The following is a 24,509-nucleotide window of genomic DNA, read 5'->3' on the forward strand; positions in this document are numbered from 1 at the left end:
CACGGGCCGAAACCAGAGGGTCGGAGCACATCACCGCTTGAAGATAGCGGGGACACACTCCCGGATGTTGATACAGCCCTCTGTTCATACACCTGCTGCCATTCCCTAACGTCATGGGAATAGGTAATCCCACACCCAGCTCCGGGGCCCCAGAGGCAACCCGCCCTAGCTCCCACCCAATGTGATCAATCCCGGACCTGGCCTGAACAACAGTTGGTGGACACCCCCCAGTTTCCAGTCAAACCTGTAATCCCTCCCCCCTCCCTAACCCCACAAAAAAATTAGCTAAAAAATTAACCAGGGGCCTCTTATTAAGTTTATACCGGAGGCTCCTGTCCCTGCCCAACCATCTCTCAGGGTCCCAACAATTGGGCCCTTCATCAAGATGAGAAGTGGAGAGAAAGGCGGGTTGCACCCAGGTAGGGGGGGCACCCCTGAGGGCGAACAAGTCCGTGCTGGTATAACAAAGGCGAGTCATGATTGTCCAAGCAAGTCCAGCAAAAGGCAATCCCATAATTAATCAGGAGGGTCTAAGTCAGAAGGTGAGTGGGTATCCAGACCGCCGACCCAGCTCCACTGCCACTGAAGCTGGGTGAACCTCCAGAACAGGTGAACTACTGTCCTCTCCATGACGGTCGCAGCTCTGATCCGGGGAGCGGCCTGGAACACACGCCCAGGGTAAGGCATACCCCATAGATCTCTCACCTCTAGCGGGACAGCAGATGTTAAGTCTAAGCCACTCTCTCACCATGACTTTGTACTCGGGTCCTTCTGAATCCTTTGGGGGCACGGCAGACAAAAGAATTAAGCAGCTATTCGTCCAAGGCATAAAAGCCTGATGAATCATAAAATAGCAAAATATCCTGGCTGCAGATGTTCTTCTCCGTGGGAGGAGAGGGTCAGGCGATAAGTAGGCAAACAGGGGAAGAAACCAAGATCCCCGCAGATCTTCTGCTAGACCGCAAACTCAATCCAACCGGTCTCCTGGAGCACGAGCGACGTAAAGATGGTCTGTGCCGCCCAACCATCCACAACACGAACCGTTCGCACTCCACCACTGGGCCGCAGGTCTCCACGTCTGAGCGGCCACAGCACTCCATAGCCAAGATTGGCTATGGACAAATATTGGTGGTACAAATGTTGGCATTTAAAGCATAGTAATAAGGATAGAAAGGCATCAATACTTCCCTGTGTAATTATATCCATGGAACTGCTTCCCAGTGACCTTATTTAGGATTACCTGGACTTTTTTAGATGTCTGTGGAGATTTTCAGTGATCCAAGTCATGGTTGTCCCAAAGGTGATTTTTCAAAAGGCAACTGGACTTTATTTTTCCTTGCTTTTCATCCAAGAAGCTTCTTCAGGTGACCCTTCAGATGATGCTGAGGGCACAAATAAACCTCCAAGTGGCCTCAATGACTTTAAGAAAGAGTATTAATGACCAGACGACTGCAAGGCGTATAAATCCTTCCATCCTCCAGTATTCAGTCAGAACTGAAAAAGCTTCTTGGATGAGAAGTGAAACATTTTCAAGGAAAAACAAAGATTTGGGCAAATCAGAAGAATCGGGCATTGTAACAGACTTTTTGCTCGGTAGTTTATAGACAAATCCATTGAAATGATAGGAGTAATACTTTGTGAAGTGAGCCTAAATGGGAAGAGTAGGCTGTCTGATGTCTCAGCAATGTTTGATTTCATTAAACTTGGTATCCTTTTGTTTGCCTGTGAGAGTTGAGGTTTGAAAGAATGTTATTCAGTGGCTCCACTCTCAGTCAGTTTTGATGGGGAAGGGCAGTTTGAGCTTTAGACATTGCAGTATGAGGTTTTGACCTTTTCCCCATTTTCTTTAAGTCTATATGAAATCTTTTAGGGAGATCATCCATCAGATGGGATATAATATGATCAGTATCCTGATAATACAAAACTTTATATGTCTATCCCAGGAGATGCTATGGATCTCTGATCACTGGATACATGGGGGCTATAAGAGATGGTTCGGAAAATTCTCACCAAAATGAAGCTATTATCTGTGTTCAAATCTTCTAGTACCAGTTTTGGTTCTGGATGAGATGGCACTCATCTGAAAGTGGAGGTTTAGGATTCCTCCCAGAATCCTGGCTTCTGTTAGATTATCAAGTGGGAGGTTTTGCCTAGTATATCAGTTTTGGCTTTTTCTGTTGACCATGACTCATCATTTTATAACTACTTGGTTAAATTGCTGCAATTCACTCTCCATGTCATAGCCCTTAAAGGCAATTTAGAAGCTCCAGTTGGGACTAAATCAGTGGTCTACATTTTGGGAAGAACCAGCTTAGCACCACCAGCCAATGTGTAGAATCTGCACTGGTTGCAGTAGATTTCTAGATCCAGTTCATGGTCTGGTTATTATCTATATATCTTAAAACCCTTTAGGGTCTGTTAATGTGGAGGCTGTCTGCTCCAGATAAAATCTCCCTAACTAATCTATTCAGGCTATTCCTTCCTTTGGGGGCATGGAAGAGGTCAAAGCTCAGAGTTTGCTTGCTATGGAAAGGGAGGTCACTTGAATGGAGCGATTGGTTTTTGGGGTTATCTTACGGTTCTGGGAGTATTTAGACATTATTTTCTTGATTGTAAAGCACTCAGCACTATTTGGCAGCATCCCTGTTTTTGCAAAATGTTAAAATGTCAATTCAGTTAACTGCAGCATTTGCTAATTATTATAGTAAAAATTCCATATAATCTAACAATTCTGAAAAACAGAGGAAAACTTCTACATAGGTAAACATGAGACCATAACACTACATGGCTTCAGTGTGAGGAGAATAATCTAATATCACTTGTTTATTTAAAAAGTAATCTTTGAAAAAATTCCATAATATCCATAGTATTGCTATTAGTATTACTGCATACTATTACCATGGTATTGATTATTGCTTTCTTTTATTCTATCAAGGTAATTAAATTAAATTATTAAATTGAAATACTGAACAGTTTTATTCATATTCATTTCTTATCATTCATTCTTATTTATTTATTTATTTGGACTACTTTGGGGACAGACCTTCCTGAAAAAAAATCTGTATGGTTGCTGAGAATCAATATTTACTTGATGGCGCTCTCTCTCTCTCTCTCTCTTTCGTTTCCTCAATATCTCTCATCTAAATGTGTATGTGTGCATGTGTGCACACATGTAACTAACTCCTTCCTTCTTTGATACAAAACAAACTTTTACATATATTTTTATGACATGTGTGTATGTGTGTGTGTACATAATTATGTTTTGATGCTTTAAAAATTAGTAATATGGAAAGCCTTTCAAATTTGAAACATTTTTCATACTATATATTAAAAATTCTCTAATCGTAATTATCACTTTAAAAGTCTGTGAAAAAGATGGAGTTAAATCATTTCATGTAACTTATTTTGAAAAAGTGAACTAAAATACTTCAACTATCGTAGCCAAGCATCTGCAGTTTTTTTTCTATGTTAGAAAGAACCACACTGTGACTGTACTTGGTACATTTCTGGCAAAGTACCATCCTTCAGATATTAAAACTGTGAATAAGAAAGAAACTGCTAAATCGTTCATGAACATACCATATGGTATATTGGTTTTAAAAGGAATATATATACACGTATGCATAAATTTTAAAAGGGAAAAATACAATTGGAGACTTAAGAAGTATGAAATAGGCAGTATACTGTGCAGTAGGTTTTTCTTCTGTGGTGTATACTAGAAAAGGCCAAAAATACAAAAAATAAAATTAATTTCCTAGTTTGCTTGAAACAAAATATATATGACTTGAAACAACCATTGTCAAATAGCTAAGTCACATCTTAAAAAAACAAATACATGCAGTCTACTTTAGTATAAATCATGGCATATCCATTGAAAAGCATGTGGCTAATGATTACCTGTAGGCAACTATTCATGAATCTGTGTGACATATCTAGAAGGTGGAGTCCTAGGTGTTCTCTGAGCTTGATTGTTTGCTTATAGGCATTTCATTACTTGGCCAGATATCGTCAGTGCTAGTGAACGTGGCATTTGGTCCCTGTTCAGTAGCTTCTCCTGTCAGTATTGGTGAAATGTGGTTTTCTCCTTGGTATCCTAATCAAGTAATGAAACACGGCAAGCAAAGAATCAGCTTCAGAGAGCACCAGGGTTTCCACAGTTCTCAGCTACATATATTATCTTCTATTGGATATCCAGAAGGCTTACACTTGCATTCTTCTCAAAAAGAAAATTATCTTTCTCCTACTTAAAAAAAAATCAGATTTTTCTGAAATTGACTACATTAGATTATCCAATAAAGTTGTAGAAGATTCAAAGTGTTGGAAAAAGAGATCTAAATGAAAGGGGAAAACAATCTTTTACCACCACACTTATTTCTTTCTTGTGATTCCTACGTTCACTTTGCAGACCTGATAATTTTTGAGTGAACAGTGTTAGCTAACCATCATCCTTATTTCTTTTACTTTATAGATTCATACGTCCTTAATCAATGGGCGACCAAGTGCAGATGATCCTTCTCCAACATTATTAGAGTTTACATCAGCTCGTTATATTCGCTTAAGATTTCAGAGGATACGGACCCTAAATGCGGATTTAATGATGCTTCAACACAGAGATCCCAATGAAATTGATCCAATAGTCACAAGGAGGGTAAGTCCTGGCAAATATGCTAGAATGTGCATTTGTTGTACTTTTTGTGTGTGTGCCTAAAATCCAAAAGGATTTTGTTATTTCAGAATTATAAAACATCAGTTTTTGTTCTTTCTGAAATATAAATTTCTCTTTGATATGCTCATTTAAAGAAAACTAGCAGGATGAGTGTATATAATTTTTTTGAAGCGGAAGTATATTTTTGGAGCTTTTTTTCCATTTTCCCCTTCTTATTTGTATCAAAAAGCCAAGAACAGGGGTAGTGATGAACAATTCATTCTGATAATCTATTCCATTCTATTCCAAACCATATAGCACCACTCTTTGTAAACTACTGTAATTGCAGAGATACCTTATAAATCGCTGCACCCAATGTGTCATCCTGATGATACATCATTAGGCTTGGGACTTGTCTGAAGAAAGCAATGTTGGAGGAGAAGAGAAATGTTGCGGTTCTCCTCCATGGTTAACATGTAGGTGCTTGCTTGTAGGTAACTTGAGAGTACAGTTAGTGATATATTTTCTACAATAGAATTTCCTTGTTGATATACATTTTGTGGAAAATTATCTACTCCTGAAGATCAGAAGGTACAACTGGTCAAGTGCATTACTTCACGAGTAGTTCTAGAAGCTTCTTGCTTTGTCCATGTAACACTATTGTTTTGTATGCTGCATTGGTTACTGATGAGCCTCTGGGTACAATTTAAGATGTTGGTTGTGACCTCTAAAGCTCTAAAGGACTAAAGTCTGGTTACCTATGGGACAATCTTTCTTCTGTTGTTTCTGCCCAATCTTTAAGATCTGGAAAAATTCTTATGCTCCAGGTCACAATTGTAAAGCGTTGTCCCTTTATCACAAGTGACATAAAACAGTACTTTTATACAATGTTTCAAAAATAACTTCCTTTCCCTTCTTCTTTTGCTAAGATTGGCATACCTTAATGATAGCAAATATCTGAAGGACTGTCTTGAATGCCTTTATGGAAAGCCAGAAGAATTTAGCCAGGCAATTTAGAAAGCAGTAATAATTGCTTCGAATGGTCCTTCCTAGAAATATGGCTCTGTGAATGAACTGGAGGTCATGAATGCTCTATTCTCAGGTCATCTAAATATATGCATTATTGATTCCCCAATGACCATTTTTTACTGTAAAGGATCATAAAGCGTGACTCTTGTGGAAGAAAATGATGCAAGAAATGCACGTAAATATTTTAATAGGCACAGGAAGTTTTATATTAGCCAGTGGATTAGTGAAATTTAATGAAACAACTGAAGGCAGAGTTGTAAAGTTTCACTTTTAAACATACACTATTAAGTAAACTTGCCTCTATAGAGATGATGTGGATTCTGGATGTCCATTCTATATAAAGAAAATTCCTTCACATCAGCCACAGAGTGAGAATTTTCAGGAAAGAGGAGATATTTGCTGATTTTTTTTCTTGTTTCTGAAACTCGCAGAATCATCTCCAATGTCCTGACTCACTGAGTCCATTTTCAACATAAAACCCTATAAAGGAAAAAGAGTTGGGGAAAAAATTCTCCCTTGCCCACAGTATTTCAACATAATTAATGTCAGCATGCACTTGCTTGGGATTTAGAAAAATCCATATAGGAATGCAAAAGGAGTACAGTTCATTTATCCAAAACCTAGAACTTTATTATTGAATTATTCTTCATGGTAATCAAATATTGTGCGGTATAAATTTATTTCTTGACTTTTGTGAAAGTGAAGCACACATGTTTACTCCCACCTTTTTAAAGCACTTGATTAGGTAGCAAAATGATAACTCTCTTGTATTCAGTTTGCAACATAATAATAGCATATATCTTTTAATTTGCTTTTCAGTATTATTATTCTGTGAAAGACATCTCAGTGGGAGGAATGTGCATCTGTTTTGGCCATGCAAAATCATGTCCCTTGAATCCAGCCTCAAATGTATGTATTTTTCAACACTATACTAATATGAAAAGGGATATACAATACACATGTGTACAATCTTCTTTTGTCTTGATTATAGAACTTCTCGAGGACAATGTTCTCAAAGTCATGGTTGAGATAACTTACTTTTCAGGCATATCAAATTTTGAAAAAAATACTCACTTTTCAATATCTTAACTTGAAAATAAACTTTATTAAGTTTAATGGTAAACGTGCAAAGCATATAATAAATGTGTAAAGGACTGAAACCTTACCATGAATTCTGTCTACTAAGCATATAACTTTTAGTAATTCCCTTTCCCGTACAACTATTCCAGGTGTCTCATCTGGCCTCTGAAATCTGGAGAAGAGGTGGGCGAAATGATAAAAACTCATGCTATTCTCAAGCTAATTGATAGCTGCTTTCCATCAGCAGAGAGAATTATTGTGGTGGTGGGAAATCATATGCTTTCTTAATTGATTGCCTTGATTGATTGAAAAAAATCATTTTATTTGCATTTGCATTTTCTAAAATAATTTCTTAGAATTGGTGTCTATATATACAAATGTGTGAGAGACAGAGATATTCTCTAGCTATAAAAGAGCACTGTTTTATCAAAATTGTATTAACTCGCACAGTATTAAACACTTTCTTCAAAAATATCCATCAATCATTGCTTTATCTGAGATCATATGCATTGAAAGCCTAACATATGACTTATTAAAATTATTTTTCTCTTTACCGTGTATTCCTCTTTTAGCAGGCCTGATACAATCAGATTAATGTTCCAAAAGAGGAAACATTTTTCCAAAAAACTCTCTTTGAAATAAGGTCACAAATGACCTTAGGTTTCACTGACAGTTTATTCATTGTAAGCAGTTCTATACTTTGTCAAACCTTCTTTAAATAGATAAACTGGGAAGATTATGGAGAGTTCAATTGATCTAGTGCACCATACAGAAAGAAAGATTAAAATGTTGTGAAAGTATTCTTTAATAGATCTAAGTGACCTGAGGTTTTCAGGATACTTTGATAATTAATATTATCATGTTAAAAATGTGTGTCAATTCCTGTTGGATTACTCTGCCAATACTGAAATATTTAGAACCAAAAGTGAGTTGGTGGCCCAGCAATAAACTGTTGGATAACATATTGGCATCTAATTCTTCTCTAGATTTGTCTGTGTTTGTCTAAAACTTCAGCTTATTTATTTGCATATATATCAAATTTATTTTTACACGGTTTGCATCAACATTTGCCATTCCACTGCTGGAAAAAAACCTACTTCTTTCATGGAAGAAATTGGATATAAGAGAGAAGGATGGGACAGAATACAACTATGTAAACAGCTGGTCCATTAGCTATTTTGGTAGGATCATAGTCTGCTTGGACATCACGGCTTCATCCAGTGTGTTACCAAGGCACTGTTTTATATTTTCTGATTGCCCAGCTTTATAATTGTTTTAATACATCCTCTCCTCTCCTCTCCTCTCCTCTCCTCTCCTCTCCTCTCCTCTCCTCTCCTCTCCCCATCCCATTCCATCCCATCCCATCCCATCCCATCCCATCCCATCCCAACAGAGATCTTCTTGTGCATGTGAACATAATACTTGTGGAGAAAGCTGTGATCGGTGTTGCCCTGGATTTAATCAGAGACCATGGCAAGCTGGGACTTTCCTTGTAAAGCATGAATGTGAAGGTAATAAAAATAATTCAATGGCTGTGATTTATAAAAAAGATCAAACCAAAAAGCTTTACCTATGTATGTTCATTGTGATATAGTTGCATCTAGTTCTTCATGCCATTTGGATGAGAACCTGGAAAAAGCATATGTAATTTTCTCTGTAGTTCTTAGTGGAAAAAACCAACTGAAATTAGAAATAAACATTTTAAATTATAATATGTATATTTATATTGCAGATTAATGTAACTGTAATGTGCGCAATAAATTCGTTTCAATAGGATAAATTAAATATAGTTTTGCATTCAAATAATGGGACATATTAGTGGTTAATATTCTTAGATTCCATCCCTTTAGGTCTGTTTAATTTTTGTTTGTTTGTTAATACAATGCAATGCAAGCTCCTAATAAGTAACTTAGAACTAATAGTGAATGACAATTTTTAATGGTAGCATGTTGTAATAAAAACATCTTGAAAACTTTTTCATGGCATAAGCTTAAAAACAATTGTAGTCCATAATAACTTATAACTGGCCAGACGAAATGAAGTGCCATCAACGTTTTAGTGCAGAATTTAAAAGGGTTCAACCATATTTAGTCATTCTGAAATACCGGAATCATTTCCATTAATAATAGCCATCCATTTAATACATTTTTTTCAACAACTTATTTAACTTACAAAATATTGGAAGTCCACATAGATTTTTAAAATGGTACTTTGCCACTGTCAGAAGGTCTGGAAAAGGCATGGAAGATCCTTCTCTTAGCATGATTTGAAAAGGTAATACTATGATGAATTCCTCAGCATAATATGTGAATGACTACTTATTAATTCAAAGAGCTGAAACTCTCTGGTGGACTAGGATCAAAACAATGAAAGAATATTGTTAATTCCTGGGGGGGGAATGTTTCTACATGAGTGCAGACTGATGTGATGCTTGTTACTAGTGTACGTCTTCCGCTCTTTAGCTTGCAACTGCCATGGGAAGGCAGAAGAATGCTACTATGATCAGATGGTTGCAGACAGAAAGCAGAGCTTGAATATCCATGGAGAATATCTTGGAGGCGGAATATGCATTAACTGTACCCAGAACACTGCTGGCATCAATTGTGAAACATGCATTGATGGATACTTCAGGCCAAAAGGGGTAAAGGATCCATAACTCTGTTCTTTGAATTCCAAGACATCATTTCAGATGGTAGCACATTCAACAGGGGGAAAAAACACAGCACTGTGAACTGTATTCTAGTTTCTCTAGCCTACTAGTTGCTTTTCAAAATGGGAAAACCTAAAGGAAAGTTTCTCAGGGAATAGAAAAGTAATGTGTGTTGAAACAAAATGAAAGAACGGGGCCATCTGCTATTATTTCTGTTTGCATGGATGAGGTTATAAATGTGCAGATCTAAATTTTTGGTCAGTAAAGCCATGTTACATTACTGAAACCATCAGTAGGAAAAGTAATCATGGAATCTCTCCAGCTTTGTAATAAAGGGAAGGGTAGTGCTTGAGCTTCCAAATTAGATTAAGTGGCATGATCAGGAGGACCAGTAGATCATTGCTTTGATTTTGCTTCCGTAGGTTCATCCAAAGAATCATCAACCATGCCGGCCATGTCACTGTTATTCTGTGGGCTCTTTAGATGGCACTTGTGTCAAGGATGAAAAGCAAGCTACAGGAGGTGAGATGCTTGACTGATATTAAACTTTATGTCCCACATCTTCCAAATTAATGTTAAGCAGTAGCTTCTTTTCAGTATGCTACTTCTCTGATAAACATCATCTCGCAAAAAGCCTTTTGAAATCTGCTTGCCTCTGTTCCCACAGAGCTTCCCTTCAGAGACCCAAGCTGTTGTCTGTCATGTTTTCTTTTGGTATTGCTATGTTGTGACATTTGCAAATGAAGGAAGGCAGGAATTTTCCCCCAATGGACTTTTAATTTTTCTTCTTTCCTTTATCTTATCTTTTTTAAAAAAGTTATTGTTGTAGACCTCTATGAAAATATAAAAAATATATTTTCCCTGGTCTGCAGTCCACAATTATCCTTTAAAAATAGCTGTACATTGGTACATTTACATCATTCTAAAAGGTTTTTTAAATCATGTTGCCAAGAGCAAGGTTTCTTCTCTTGAGATGGTAATTAGACATAATTCAAATCCCCAATATTATTTTCTCCACTTTTATTTGCACTTGAAAACCAAAATAAGACCATTTATGAAATGACACATTATGAACTACGTAAAATTATAATGTAGTCTTAGTAATATATAAGGGCAGTTTGTATTGTGGCCTACAACAGCTGACAATTTTTTAGGATTAGTTGTTGTTAGTATTAGATTAGATGAGAATGCCACAGCCCCCACAAGGATTTTTTTTCCCTATGAGGCAGATTGAACGGAATAGTATTAATTCTATTATCTCTTTGAAATTATCACATTGGTGAATATATTAAAACATTTTTTAAAAGATACATGAAAGACTACACCAAAGTTAAAAGTCCAAAAGAAGCAGGAATCTAATAAATATATTAATTAAAAAAGTCTTCTTTAATACATAAGGTCAACTTCCTGCCAGTATGAAGGTGTACAGTATGGTTTTATGGGAGAATAAAATATTTAGATTTTATTAAACCCATTTACTTATTTGCTTACTTATTAAAGTAAGGGAGAGTTAAATGTTCTATTATCAACATGATAAACTAGGAGAAACAACACTATATTGTATAATAATGAATCACTTTTACAAACTGCTTAAATGAAGTAAGGATAAATGTTGGTTGTCCTTATCATATATCCCATAAAACAACACCAAGATCCCAATTTTAGTGAATCTATATAACCTGGAAGAAGTTGGTCCTTCTTTGAAGGAAGGGTTGGAAAATGCATTTATTTTGACAATAGATGTTCTTGACATATTTGCAGATGAGTATGGTTGCATATTAGGTCTTCAGTATTGAAACAGCCTGTTTTAGTGCTTGGGCAGTTTTCAGTAAGGAAAAGTGTTTATTTGAAGTATTTTTTTTAAAAAAATCTCTGAATTATTACCCCAAGGGGAATAAGAACACTTTGTTCTTGGAAGATAATGGGATGGGATGATACTGAGTGGCTTTTTGTCAACTTAAAGCTTATACCTCATGTCTTTCTGTGCATTAATGCAAAGGATTGTGGGATGTAGTTATAATGGCAGCAAAATACTCTAGGATCATTTTATGTTCTTTATCAGTCCCATTATCCCTGCAATAAAGAAAGGATTCCATTATCATGTTTGCAGAAGGTTTTTATAAAATCAGAATCCATAGACTGGCCAGGACCTAGTTTTATAGATAAACACAGGCATTTAGATGACATAGATATTTTCCCTGGAAAAACTTTGATCTTGCACTGCCTGAATCATTTACTGTATGTCTTCTGCTGCATCACTTTCCCACTGACCTCTACCTGCCAAGAAACTAAACACTATTTTTATACTGATAAAAATTTATACTGCTGTTAACAAGCAACTCACATGACTACACTGCAGTGAAGGAAAATAAATCAAAGTTCAGGCATGTTCATGTTTAAAGTTAAAACATGGGGGCATCGCCTCAGGTCTTCCGTGTCTAAGATGTAGAATGGTACCATTATTGCTTTTTTTGAGAGGAAAAGACCCAGGTATAGCACACTACACTTGATCTAACACAAAATGTGAACAAGCAATATAGGAAACAGAGAAAGTTGCCTCGCAATACTTATAAGTTGCTTATACTGCCCAACAGGGTAGAAAAATGCAAAATGTCACCATTGTTGCTAACATTTCCTACTTCAGTGACTGTTTCTCATTATTATGGTATTAGCATTTTATTAGCTAAACTTTTATTAACCTGCCAAATGCCATATTTTTATTGCCAATTATTCAACATCATCTTTTGAGGGGCTTCTCCCCACTCATTAAACATTGATGGAAATGAATCTATTTTTGATCATGATTTTTCAAACTTAGGTAACTTTCCCAGTTAGAACTCATTTAGATTTCCGTTTCCACTGCATTAATAATATTGAGCTTGGTGATGGCTTGATTGTGTTACAGGTATGGATCCTGGATCCTGTCACTGTAAACCAGGTTTTGGAGGAGAGAGGTGTGATCAGTGTGCATTGGGTTACAAAAACTTTCCTCAATGTGTGCCCTGCAATTGCTCTCTGAAAGGCAGCTTGAATGATGATCCTTGCGAAGGACCCTGCAGGTGCAAGGTATGGATTGCATTTTTATTTCTTTTTTCAATGTTTTCTTTTTTGTAAATATTTCTGGAGGTGCCATGGTATCAAAATGCCATGACATCTTGAAGTTCTTCCAGGGTGAATTTGATCTTTTAATCTGAAGTAATTACTCAGAATTATGCCAGCAAGTTATTCTTGTTAAAGCAAATTTCTTTTCCAAATAAAAGAATGGAGAATTTATATAACATCATTGTTTTTCATTATTTCATTATCTAAATATTGATAGAAAAACTTGTAACAGAAAGAAACTGCTGCTAATAGCCCCCCATCTCTGTCCCTAAGGCCTTGAAAAACTGGGTCTTCCCCTGAGCATTGGGCTAGTGAGAGCCTGAAGCTCAGGAAATATAAATGATAATGTATTGGGGAATGAATTTTGGATACTTGGAGTTGTTTTTCTCTGATGTTTTATTTACTAATTAATTTATCATATTTATATAACTGCCCATTCTCAGAAATATGACTTTGAATGCCACATAGTACAACAGAGCCCTGCAGCAAACCATATTAAAGCATAGCATAATTTAACAACAAGCGAACAAACTAATATCAATATTTTTAAAATAATAGGAGACAGCATCTTTGGTGTTGCAGATAAATGTAGCCATCTCGTCAACTCACCATTTCTTTAAGAGACTCAAGCCTGTGGACACAGATTGTTTTACTGTTGTTTTTCATGGCTATTTTTGTGAACTGCCCAAGGTTATTGCATATAAGATTTGTGGCCATATACATTTCTTAAATAATAAATGAACACATAAATAATGTTTGATTAGAATCAAGGAGACCCAGGTTTGTGTCTATGTATTCTATAAGAACATTCACTTTTACCTGGTTGTTGATGGGATAAAATGAAGGGAAATCCTTTTGTAATTTGGTTTGAGCTCTTGGAGAAAAGATAGCATGTAGCTGGGAAACTTTATCATGAGCACAAAACAATATGAATAAGAGTGGTCTGGTATGGGCAATGGTTAACTTAAACCACTAGAAAAAACCTTTAATGCCTTTCTACCCAGGTGCCTTTCTAGTGTGCTAGAACTACGGTGTATTTTACAAATAGTGAAACAAAACATTGCCACATTACAAAAAATAAAATCACACATTAGCAACAATTGCTGGATCTGGGTGGCTTGGAAAATTGACTAGATGGGATGGTATTAGCTGCAGTTAGATATTTTGTAATAAGGACATTATAAAAGAACATAGGCAGGTGTTTTTGTACAAATAGCATGCTCATCATTTCCCCTTGAAAGCAAAATGTAGGTTAAAATTAGTTTCAGGAAGTATATAATATATGCACATATTCCAACATTGAAGCTGTTTGGAAGTTTAAATGCCACAGAAGATATTTCAGGGTTTACTACTGCTACTGCAATATACTCAAAGACATAATGACAGCTGTCACAGGCCGCTTTTTCGCGGCCGCACTGACAGCTGTCAAAAGACCACGCATGCGCAGCCGCTCACGCGGCCTACAAATACACGCGGCCGTTTGACAGCTGTCAAACGGCGCGCATGCGCACTTCAACCCGAACTGTCAAACTCGTGGCAAGCCCTTGGCGGCCGCCGCGAGCTGTCAAAGTTGGCGCATGCGCAGTAGCGGCGGCGAGCTGTCAAAACGCCGGCCGCGCGCCAAAACCAGCTGACGGGATCCCCTGCCTAGCTAACTAGCTAGCGTTGTCTCTGGGGAGATTCTGCCCTAACAGCTGACCAATTGGCCCCCTGTTCTTGGCGGGAAAACGTGCCCAGCTGATTCGCTGTCCCGTTTGACAGCCGCCTATATAAGGCATGTTCGCCCCTGTTCTGTTGTCCGGGCTGACTAAATAAATTAGTTGAACGAAGACGTGTCTCCCTCGTCCTTCCTGCCGCCAATCCAGCTACTGCTACTGCTGCTGCTGATGATGATGATGATTTCATTTTCCCTATCTGAGGTTAAAAAAATGGAGTGCTCTGATTTCAGATGGGAGAATTAAGCTATGATGCTTTTTCTTAGCTCTCAAATCTTGTGGACAGAGCTTTGTCATTAAGAGAATCCAGAGTTTCCCTCATTTCCCTCATTGCCCTATTTCCCCCAAACAGGTAGGGCTCACCCCTGGTGGTCTTCTGAAAAACTGTGAAGACCTGGCTCTTCCCAAGCCACTTGCTCAGGTTGCTAATCTGAAATAGATGCAGGTGTCTCTGTTTCTAGTGAGATTTCTTATTTTTTTAGAAGTCTCAATTTTACTTTCTTATCTTATATATTCCAATTTTGTGGGAGGGGGGGTTTCTCTATTCGCCTCACACAATGGCTTTGGTAGATGGGTGCCCCTATAAACATGTGAAATAAACACATAAGCAAGGATGAGACAAGAGCTTTGAGGTCAGATAAACAGGACTGTTCTGTCTCAGACATATTTTCTTTCTTTATAGTAAGCACAAATAAGCAGCATGAGAACAGGTCAACTCCACACAAATGAAACGAACTCAAGGAGGCTTCTACAATGTTCCCTCATAAATACTGCTGAACCTTGTGTTCATCCTTTCTTGAAGCCGACTGTGTCTGTTTTAATTTAAAAGAAAGTGGTACTGTTCATTGATATCTCTTTTAATAATGGATCTAACGAAAGGGTTAGAAAGTTATAATAATATATACCATCTGTCCTGATACCCTCTTTTCCTCTTTTTATTTAAAATTCTTTTTTTTCCCTTTCCTCAGTTGCTTTTCTTTTATGAGAAATTGTACAGTTCAGAAATTACTTTTAGGTTTGCTTCGGTACATTTATCCAATTCTTTAGCTGGAAGGCAAGTGAATTATTTCTGATAGATGTGTATCAGTAGAGAATCACAATGCTGGCTGTAGCTGGGGAATCATGATTTCCGTAAAAGGGTCAGCCTTCACTGGCCTGCAGTCAGCTCTATTTGGCATACCATACCACAGCAATTATAATAATGTGCACAGTATTTTTGATGAACATCTTTCTAAAATAATCCTTTCTTGGCTGAATTGGAGGGTAGAGTGACATTATGGCATAAAAACTGTGATCCAGATTGAGACCACAGCAAGAAGGAGTTATAACCCATGGTAAATCCCTGTGCTTATTTTACATTGGGGGGGGGGAATCTGTGCTAGTATCTAATTATCTCTTTAAAGAAATATATAGTTAACCGTTTGTATTTCAGTTCAATCAACATATATAAAAGCAGGTTGCCATAGTGAAACTACACACTAGAGTGTTAGGGTCCTATTATCTTTTTTTTAAAAAAAAACAACAACAACAACAACACATTTGCATGTTTCTAAAGAAGAACAAGAAATGTATTATTGGAAATGGCCTGCAATTGTTTTTAGCAGAACTCACATTTTTGAAAATGAGATAAATCAAAGTCAAACAGTGATTCCTACACTGTGTATACAGCTTTCCACTGCTTGGTGCCAAACACTATGTTGAGGGATGCTGCTGTAGTTTATGTACACTACAAAGGACTAGAATTGTGGTCTATGCAAACCAAATATCCCTGTTTTGGTCATAATGTTGAATGTGGTTGTAGTGATCTCCTGTTGCACTTAGACCAATCAGAAAAATAGTTAAAAATGGTGGCTGGACCATTAAATGTCCTCTGAGATGAAATTTTGGGTCTTTTATCTCTTGCCTATTGACAGGAATATATTGTTACATATATGCACATTGCATTAAACAAACCAAATAAACAAGAGGCAACTAGATTTACTTCTCCTGCATGACAAAAAATCTAATATTCTCTTGTGAATTCCTAGGTCTATGTTGAAGGGAAGAACTGTGATCGCTGTAAAGCCAGCTTCTTTAACTTGCAGCAAGAAAACCCCCAGGGCTGTGAGGAATGTTTCTGCTCAGGAATAACAAATGACTGTACAGAGTCTCAATGGACTTACAGGACGGTAAGGAAAAGCATCGAAATGCATACATCAAGCAAGAGTATCTTTTATTTTAAATAAAATCTCAACATGAAACTCACTCTGTGGAAATTTTTTAACTTGCCTATTTTCCCTCCTCAGAATACACAACATGATTCTTCCTAGAGATGAAAGCCAAATTTTCTAAATTTTCACACTGGAGAGGTGTTCCATTATCCATACCAAAGTGAAAAATGCAAACAAAACAAATTTCCTCAGGGAAATTTAGTTTTTGACTATAAAAATGTGAAAGAGATGGAAATAATGTGATTTTTCAAACATAGATAAAATATACATAGATTAATATGTATTCTGCTTCTACAATTGAACTTCCATTCTATTCTGGAAAATTCCTTAATCCTCCAGATCTAATCTAGTGATGCACAGGATGCTGTGGGATCCAAAAAAACATCTGTCGTTAATCTTACAGTTCATAGATGGATAACCCACAGCCTAGTCACCTACAGTTGTGCCTCAGACACAAACTGTAATGTAAACATTGGGAAGCCCTTATCTGCTTTTCCTTGCTGCCCAGTTTATCCCCCATCATCAGGAGTGGGAGAAAAATACTATCAGCACATCTGAGATCACCAATAGCCCCCCTGTTTACACTTACTTACAGAGAGACATGGATGTTTTTGAGATTGCTTTAAGTTTATGTATCCATGGATGAGTAATGTTTTTTTACATTTATGGTAGTATGAATGAATATGCATACTAGTGAAGATGAAGATGAACAGTTTATGTTTACCTGCTGGTGTATTTGTGTTCAGACCCTAACACCTTGCCCGTTGTCTCACTGATGATAATGATCCGCTCAATATTTAACTCTGATAATTATCAATAACCTTTGCATATTTCACTGGAATAATAACGAGATGAATTATTATTTAAAAAATGATTAAGATGCATGATAGAAGGAAAGTTTTGTGGAATGTAACAGCCCCAAAAGATGTGGACCTTCTAAAAATATCAGGATTGTAGTGGGAGATGACCACAGATGAAGGAAATCTGTCACAACTAGCAGCAGCTGCTCCAGAGCCAGCTCTGTATCATAGCTGATTAGCATTCACATCATCAAGCAAATTAATAATAATTTATGTAATTCTCTTAGTTAGGCGCAATGGCTCAGTGGTTAAAGACAGTGAGTTGTCAGCTAGATAGCTGACAGACCAGGTTTGAGACTTGAACTCCACGTAACAGGGTAAGCTCCCGTTACTTGCCCCTGCTCCTCCCTACTTAGGAGTTTGAAAGCATGCAAATGCTTGTAGATTAATAGGTACCACTTTGGTCGGAAAGTAGCAGTGTTCCATGCACCTTTGGCATATAGCCATGCTGACCAGAGAAAATGTCTTCAGTAACGATGACTCTCTTGGCTGAGAAATGGAGATGAGCACCATGCCCTAGAGCAGACATGTCAAACACAAGGCCCGGGGGCCGGATCTGGCCCGCGAAGTGGTTTCATGTGGCCCGCGAAGCCATCCTGGAAACAGTGAGGGAACGGCCCCCACTGCCTTGGCTCTGGCCCAGAGACCCTCCTTCTGCCAGAGACCCTCAGATCTGTCCCACTCCTGCCCAGGCCCCCATAGGCACTCTTGATGAGAACGATGTAGAACTGGCCACGCCCACCCAGTAGGCCATAGGCACTCTAGCCACACCCACCCAGTAGGCCACACCCACCCAGGCCACACCCACCCAGCCCCCTGAGGGCAACCGCAATGCTGATGCGGCCCTCAATGAAATTGAGTTTGACACCCCTGCCCTAGAGTTGGACTGGGCAGAGAAACCCAAGCCAGGAGTAAGTAGATTTTTGTTTTTCATCCAAATTATATTTCCTGGAAAGGGCACTGCCTGGTAAGTGCTGAATCCTTATCTGAAGAAAATAATACAAATAAATGCTACCCTTGATTGGCAGATATCATCCTTTCAACATATACTGTAGTCAGGAAAATATCAAATTGGCTACAGTTTATCTGGATACATGAGAATAGGAAAGGAAGTAGCGAACCTTTCTGCATACAGTCTTTAGTAATGCTAAGGCATGGTGGTTATAGGATGGTAGGTAATCACAAAGGAGACTTTAAACCGGATACACCTATCAGAATATATGACATTTTGTATTGTAATGAAATTATTCCATGTTACATGCTGAGACACTTTTTGCATAGCTGACAATTCAGTAACAACTGAAAACAGTGATGAGCATGTAAAGCTGGTTATTCAAGAAAGGTGAATCCCAGAATTATTGCTAAGGCTGAGACTTAACTTCTGAACGTGACTTGGTTAATGTTCTTATTTTATTTTATTCATGGATAAAGCATTGGTGTTCTTCTAATGTAACAACTTTTAACCAAAACAAGACTGCATCACAGGTTGTCCTTGACTTAGAACAGTTCATGCAGTGACTGTTCAAAGTTACAACCATTGCAGCATCCCCATGTTCATATGATCAAAATTCAGACGCTTGGCAACTGACTCATCTTTATGATGGTTGCAATGTTCTGGGGTCATGTGATCACCATTTGCGACCTTCTGTCATGCAAAGTCAATGGGAAAGCCAAAGTCACTAAACAACCATGTGTGTGGCCCCACTCGTTCACCCACACATGTAACTGTGGTTTAGTGAGGAATGCCCCAGGAATTCCCTTCACCAAAACTCAGATCTGTCCCAATTAAGTCTGTCCCATCATTATCTTCTCTCATTTCCAGTTAACGGGTGATTTCATTATTCTTTCTTTCCTTGCTCACACAGAAAGCCAAGTTTCCATTCCTATCTCTAACCCTGTCTGGTTTTGACAGAGACCCGTTACAGGTTCTTGCTAAAATAATTGTCAGGAAAATCCTTATTCTGTACCAAATATTAATAGGATAATGTTTCCTTTTTCATATTCTGTGCATAATCATAGTCATATTCTTATATATATAGAATTTGGCTAATTTTGCCTTAAAGTAATGCATCTAATATGAACATTCTTTTCAATGCATTCAGTGCAACTTCAATCTCATTACGAGTCTGGCATCTATAAAATCATAATGAGTCAAAATGACTCTTTTCCTATTTGCCTTTTTAATTTCTTAGCTTCCTCAAATAAGAACAGAAAACTTTAGTGAGCCATCATGTGAATGAAACGTTCTACTAAACATTTCTTTGTGTTCCCACATTCAAATCAACCATTGATTTTTAAAATGTATATAGTATGACCTTATCATATCTTCTCAAGAAGCTTTTCTCCTTATTTCATTGATACGTATTCCAGAAAATGTATTCAATTAATACTACAAACTTAAACTTACTTTCCTCTTGATTTGCCTAAGTATGGGAAATTAGTTAATTATATTCTGAAGGAGAAGTATAGTAAACCCTATACTCAATATTAAATGAGAAATTATTAAGGGCCAGTTTTGTGTAGAGGTTAAAGTGCTAGACTATCAGGAGACTATTTATTCTAATGAGTTCTAGTCCCCTCTAAGCATGAAAGTTGATTGGTCCATTTGGGGCCATTTTCTCTCAGTCCAGCCTATCAAGGGTTGTTGCAAGAGATAGGAGGATTTTGTACACTGCCTTGAATTGTGGAAAATGTCAGAGCATGCAGTCTTATTGTGCTGAGGTAACCCAGGAATAAATACAGTAAACAGTGGTTTGTATTAAATGGTTTATATTACACTATCTACAATATACACTAAGGGACGCGGTGGCTCAGTGGGTTAGGACACTGAGCTTGTCGATCAGAAGATTGGCAGTTTGGCGGGTCGAATCCTGAGTGCCCCATAGCAGAGTGAGCACCAGTTACTCGTCCCAGCTTCTGCCAACCTAGCAGTTCGAAAGCACATAAAAATTCAAGTAGAAAAATAGGGACCACTACTGTGGGAAGGTAACAGCGTTCCGTGCACCTTTGGCATCTAGTCATGCTGGCCACATGACCATGGAGACGTCCTTGGACAAACGCTGGCTCTTCAGCTTTGAAACGGAGATGAGCACTGGCCCCTAGAGTCAGAAACTACTAGCATGCATGTGCGGGGTAACCTTTACCTTTACTTTACAATATACGCTAGAAACAAAATACATGCACATGGTAATTCAGCAAACTCCAAAATGCAGCAATTACAGCAGGAAGCAAATGAGAGAGACACTCAGCAGTAAAAGCCTTCCCTTTTATACTCAGGCTCTTAAAGGCACAGACACAGGCCCTGCTGAGTCATTCCTATTATTGCATCATCCACCTTAAGTTACATTACATCATTACATAAGCTGTTTAGCCTTTAAATCATTATCCTGACACTTCTCCCACTTAAAGCTAAACAGCTGTTAAACCAAATGCTTTTACATTTATGCCTGCTTGCATCTATATGCTTAGTCAACATATTGGCTTGAACAAATGAACAATTTTTCTCTGTGTACATTCCTGCCTGATACTGCAGTTCATTATTGTGTCCTTCCATTTCTCCTTTTCTACTTGAGGTAATGATAACATCACTTGGTAATCACGGGGTTCATACCTTACACTATATGCTCTAACCCCACTTGCTGTGAATTGATCAGGAGCTACACCTTTATTACTACATTCAGACCTCCTTGGGATCATCTGTTTCTGTTACTTCTCTCTTTACCTCAGGTCTATCTTCTATTCCTATTATTTCTGATCTGCTATCCTGTTCTTCCTTCATTGGGTTTTGTATAGCCTCTCCTTCTTGAGAACTAACACTACTTGTTGGCATGAACACTTCAGTGTTAGCATGGAGCCTGTCCCAATTATTTTGCTCTGCGAAACTGGCAGACCTTGATATTACAACCTTCATTCTATCTGAAAATCTATAGCCCTTGGAACCTGGCTCATATCCCACAAGCCTACGTTTCCTGGCTTTTTTTTGTCTTTTCCTTCTGGTGCTTTTGGGAATATGCATGTAGGCATAACTGCCAAATGTCCTTAGGTGAGCTAATGAAGGTTTCCTTCCATACAACATGTAATATGGAGTTTCATTAATAGCAACATTCCATACCCTGTTCACTAAATAGTTGGCTGTTTTTATAGCTTCTCCCCAGTATGTGTTACTAATTCCTGCCTCTGCCAGCAGTGAGTCCTTCATGTTCTGCAATATACCATTTCTCCTTTCAGCTACTCCATTTTCTGCTAGTGTGTATGGGTTTGTATATGCTTTATGCCTACATTTCTCAACCACCTTTGGAAATTATCAGACATGAATTCTGTTCCCTTGTATCTTTGCAGCTGGCATACCTTGTGGCCATACCTTCTCTCTACAAAGTTCACCCATTGCTTAAACTATTGTAGAACTTCAGTTTTGTTCTTTAATAAATAACAGAACCCATATCCGGTGTAATCAGCTACTAAGATTAGTACATATCTAGCTCCTCCAAGAGAGGGTGCCATAGGACCAATTAAATCAGCGTGCACTAACTGCAAAACCCTGTTAGTTTGCCTAGTGCTTTTCTTATTTACAGGATGCACACTAGACTTTGACTCCCTGCAAATAGCACAATCTAAATATATGTTGCATTGCTTAATTTGTAATCCTTCATCTAGGTCTGGCATCCTTTGCAACACTTTACAACTCGCATGTCCTAACCTTCTATGTAATACATGTACACAGTTATCATGCTTGGGAGTGTCTGTGAGTGTTCATGCACAATATTCCTGCTGCTTTCTTAGTACATACAAATTATCCTGTTTAACACCTTGTGCATAAATCCTCCCACATTTCCTAATGGTATACTGACCCTTTGCAAACAGTATTTCATACCCCATTTTATCCAAGCTTGAAATACTGAATAAAATTATGGTCTAACTCTGGCACATATAATACATTATCCATTTCTCCTATATCAGGTACATAAACTTTACCTTTCCCTTTTACAGCAAACTGTTGTCCATTTGCTAAGCTAACAAATGATTGCTTGGCTGGTCTTAAATTGGAAAATATTTGTGGGTCATTTGCAATATGCTGACTGGCCCCACTGTCCAACAACCATATGTTTTTGTATCCATTAATGTTGCTGTAAGGGAAAATGTTGGTTGTGTAGCTCTATGATCTTGTCTCTATGCTCCTCTGTTTCTCCTCTCAGGGCAGCAGCTCTTGAGATGCTCTGTAGAACCATATTTGAAGTAGCACTTCACTGTGTATACTTTCTCAGCTACTCTGCTGGCACCCTGGAATGTAATAGCTCTAGACTTGGGCTGGAATTGTGGTCACCCCCTCTCTGCTGCTTTTCCAGATGTTTCTGTTCCTCCTCCAGAAACCGGCCAGTCAAATAACTCATGGTTAAGTCCATCTCTTACATGGCCTCTAAACTGATCACTAAGATGTCCCATGAATTGTCCAATGAACTAAGCACAACATACATCTTATTTGACTCAGTAAAAGTCATCCCTGTTTCCTCTAATTCTAGGAATGTCTTCCTCATGGACTGCAAATGCATAGACATGCTCTCTCCTGGCTTCAGCTATACTTTATATAGCTTTCTTGTCAGCATTACTTTGCTGCACGCAGTCCCTCTCATGTATACACTGCACAAAGCTTCCCAGAACTCCTTAGCAGACCAAAGACCCCTCACGTGTATCAGCTGTCTATCCTCCAAACTCATGAATATATTGGCCAATGCTTTATTATGCTTTCTCCAGTCCCCATTATCCAAGGCTGCAGGTGGATCAGCAACTATCATCCACAACTCCTCCCTTCACAGGTACATCTCCATTTTCAGACTCCAAGAGAGGTAGTTTGTCATATTCAGATGAGATACTACTAAACTTCCTCCCATTACACTGATGGAAGCCATGTTGCCTGCTTCTTTAAACCACCGCAAACCACAACAAACCACCACAAACCACAAGCCTTAACTCCTCTGGCTCTGGGTCAAGCTTTCTCTGGGTTTCTCCTCACTCTGGGCCCATAACCTGTCAGAACATGCACAATCTTATTGCGCTGAGTTAACCCAGGAGTAAATACAGTAAACAATGGTTTGTATTAAATGGTGGTTTATATTACACTATCTACAACATACACTAGAAACAAAATACATGCACATGGTAATTCAGCAAACTCCAATACGCAGCAATTACAGCAGGAAGCGAATGAGACAGACACACAGCAGTAAAAGCCTTCCCTTTTATACTCAGGCTCTTAAAGGCTCAGACACAGGCCCTGCTGAGTCATTCCTGTTATTGCATCATCCACCTTAAGTTACATTACATCATTACATAAGCTGTTTAGCCTTTAAATCATTACCCTGACAGAAAATTAAAGGAGGATATTATTGTGAATATTAATATGAAAGCAAACAAAAGGCAAGAAGCAAGGATTTTTTTAAAAAACAAGGAAGATTGTGGATCTAACAAGTATTTTTCTTTGTTATCATAGATTATGGACATGAATGGCTGGCATTTGACTGATGAATGGGGCCTTGCTAAACTTACTCCTCAGCAGGACAGTTTCGATGGACCTCAGCAACTGAGCATCAGTAACATAGTTGCAAGAAGTGTTCTGCAGCCTATTTATTACTGGAGTGCACCGAGTCCTTATTTGGGCAACAAAGTAAGTATTGATCTTCACCTGAATGCTAATTTGATGTATCAAAAAATGATTTTTTAATGTTCTCATTTGTGACATAAATATTTGGCCAGTGAAACTGTTAGCTAAAAGGAACTAACGGGCATTTAGAGAATCCATGCGAAAAATGAGGCAAGGAGTAAGTAGACTAAGCAAAGTATTTCTGCATTAAGAGCCTCCTGGCAGTTTCTAGTTGCAGATGTTAGAAAAACTCATATAATTTGCAATACTATTTCTATGATGAGATGGCTAGGGGTCTATTTTATATGGATGTGTGTTTCTTTCAAGTGGTGTTATCTCCCTTCCTGCACCTTCACATTTCATTTGTTCTTTCTCAACTTAGTTTGCATGGATGCTGCTACCAGTTAAGATATTCAGGGGGAATGCTAGAAAATCTGCCATGATTGATGGTAAACATCAGTGCAAGGTGTTCTGTCCTAGAATAAAAAAAAGATGTGTGGTTAAAAGATGCATGGCCTTTGCTATGTTGTTTAAATCCACACAGCTACTCAAGAGCTGACCCGTTGCTTGTGGATTTGAAATAA

At 38.0% G+C, this 24,509-nt stretch overlaps 1 protein-coding gene across 1 annotated transcript in view; it reads left to right on the forward strand.

Moving 5' to 3' along the window:
* The window catches only part of LAMA2 (laminin subunit alpha 2), a 460,887-nt gene that overhangs the window by 148,118 nt on the left and 288,260 nt on the right, over positions 1 to 24,509 (forward strand). The window contains exons 5-12 of the mRNA XM_083379924.1: positions 4,469 to 4,648; positions 6,494 to 6,583; positions 8,148 to 8,265; positions 9,217 to 9,395; positions 9,827 to 9,926; positions 12,310 to 12,470; positions 16,249 to 16,389; positions 23,776 to 23,949. Of these exons, the coding sequence (XP_083236050.1) occupies positions 4,469 to 4,648; positions 6,494 to 6,583; positions 8,148 to 8,265; positions 9,217 to 9,395; positions 9,827 to 9,926; positions 12,310 to 12,470; positions 16,249 to 16,389; positions 23,776 to 23,949 (1,143 nt within the window). The remainder of the gene's footprint in view (positions 1 to 4,468; positions 4,649 to 6,493; positions 6,584 to 8,147; positions 8,266 to 9,216; positions 9,396 to 9,826; positions 9,927 to 12,309; positions 12,471 to 16,248; positions 16,390 to 23,775; positions 23,950 to 24,509) is intronic.

Source organism: Vipera ursinii (genome assembly GCF_947247035.1).
Source record: "Vipera ursinii genome assembly, chromosome: 1".
Lineage (NCBI taxonomy): Eukaryota > Metazoa > Chordata > Lepidosauria > Squamata > Viperidae > Vipera > Vipera ursinii.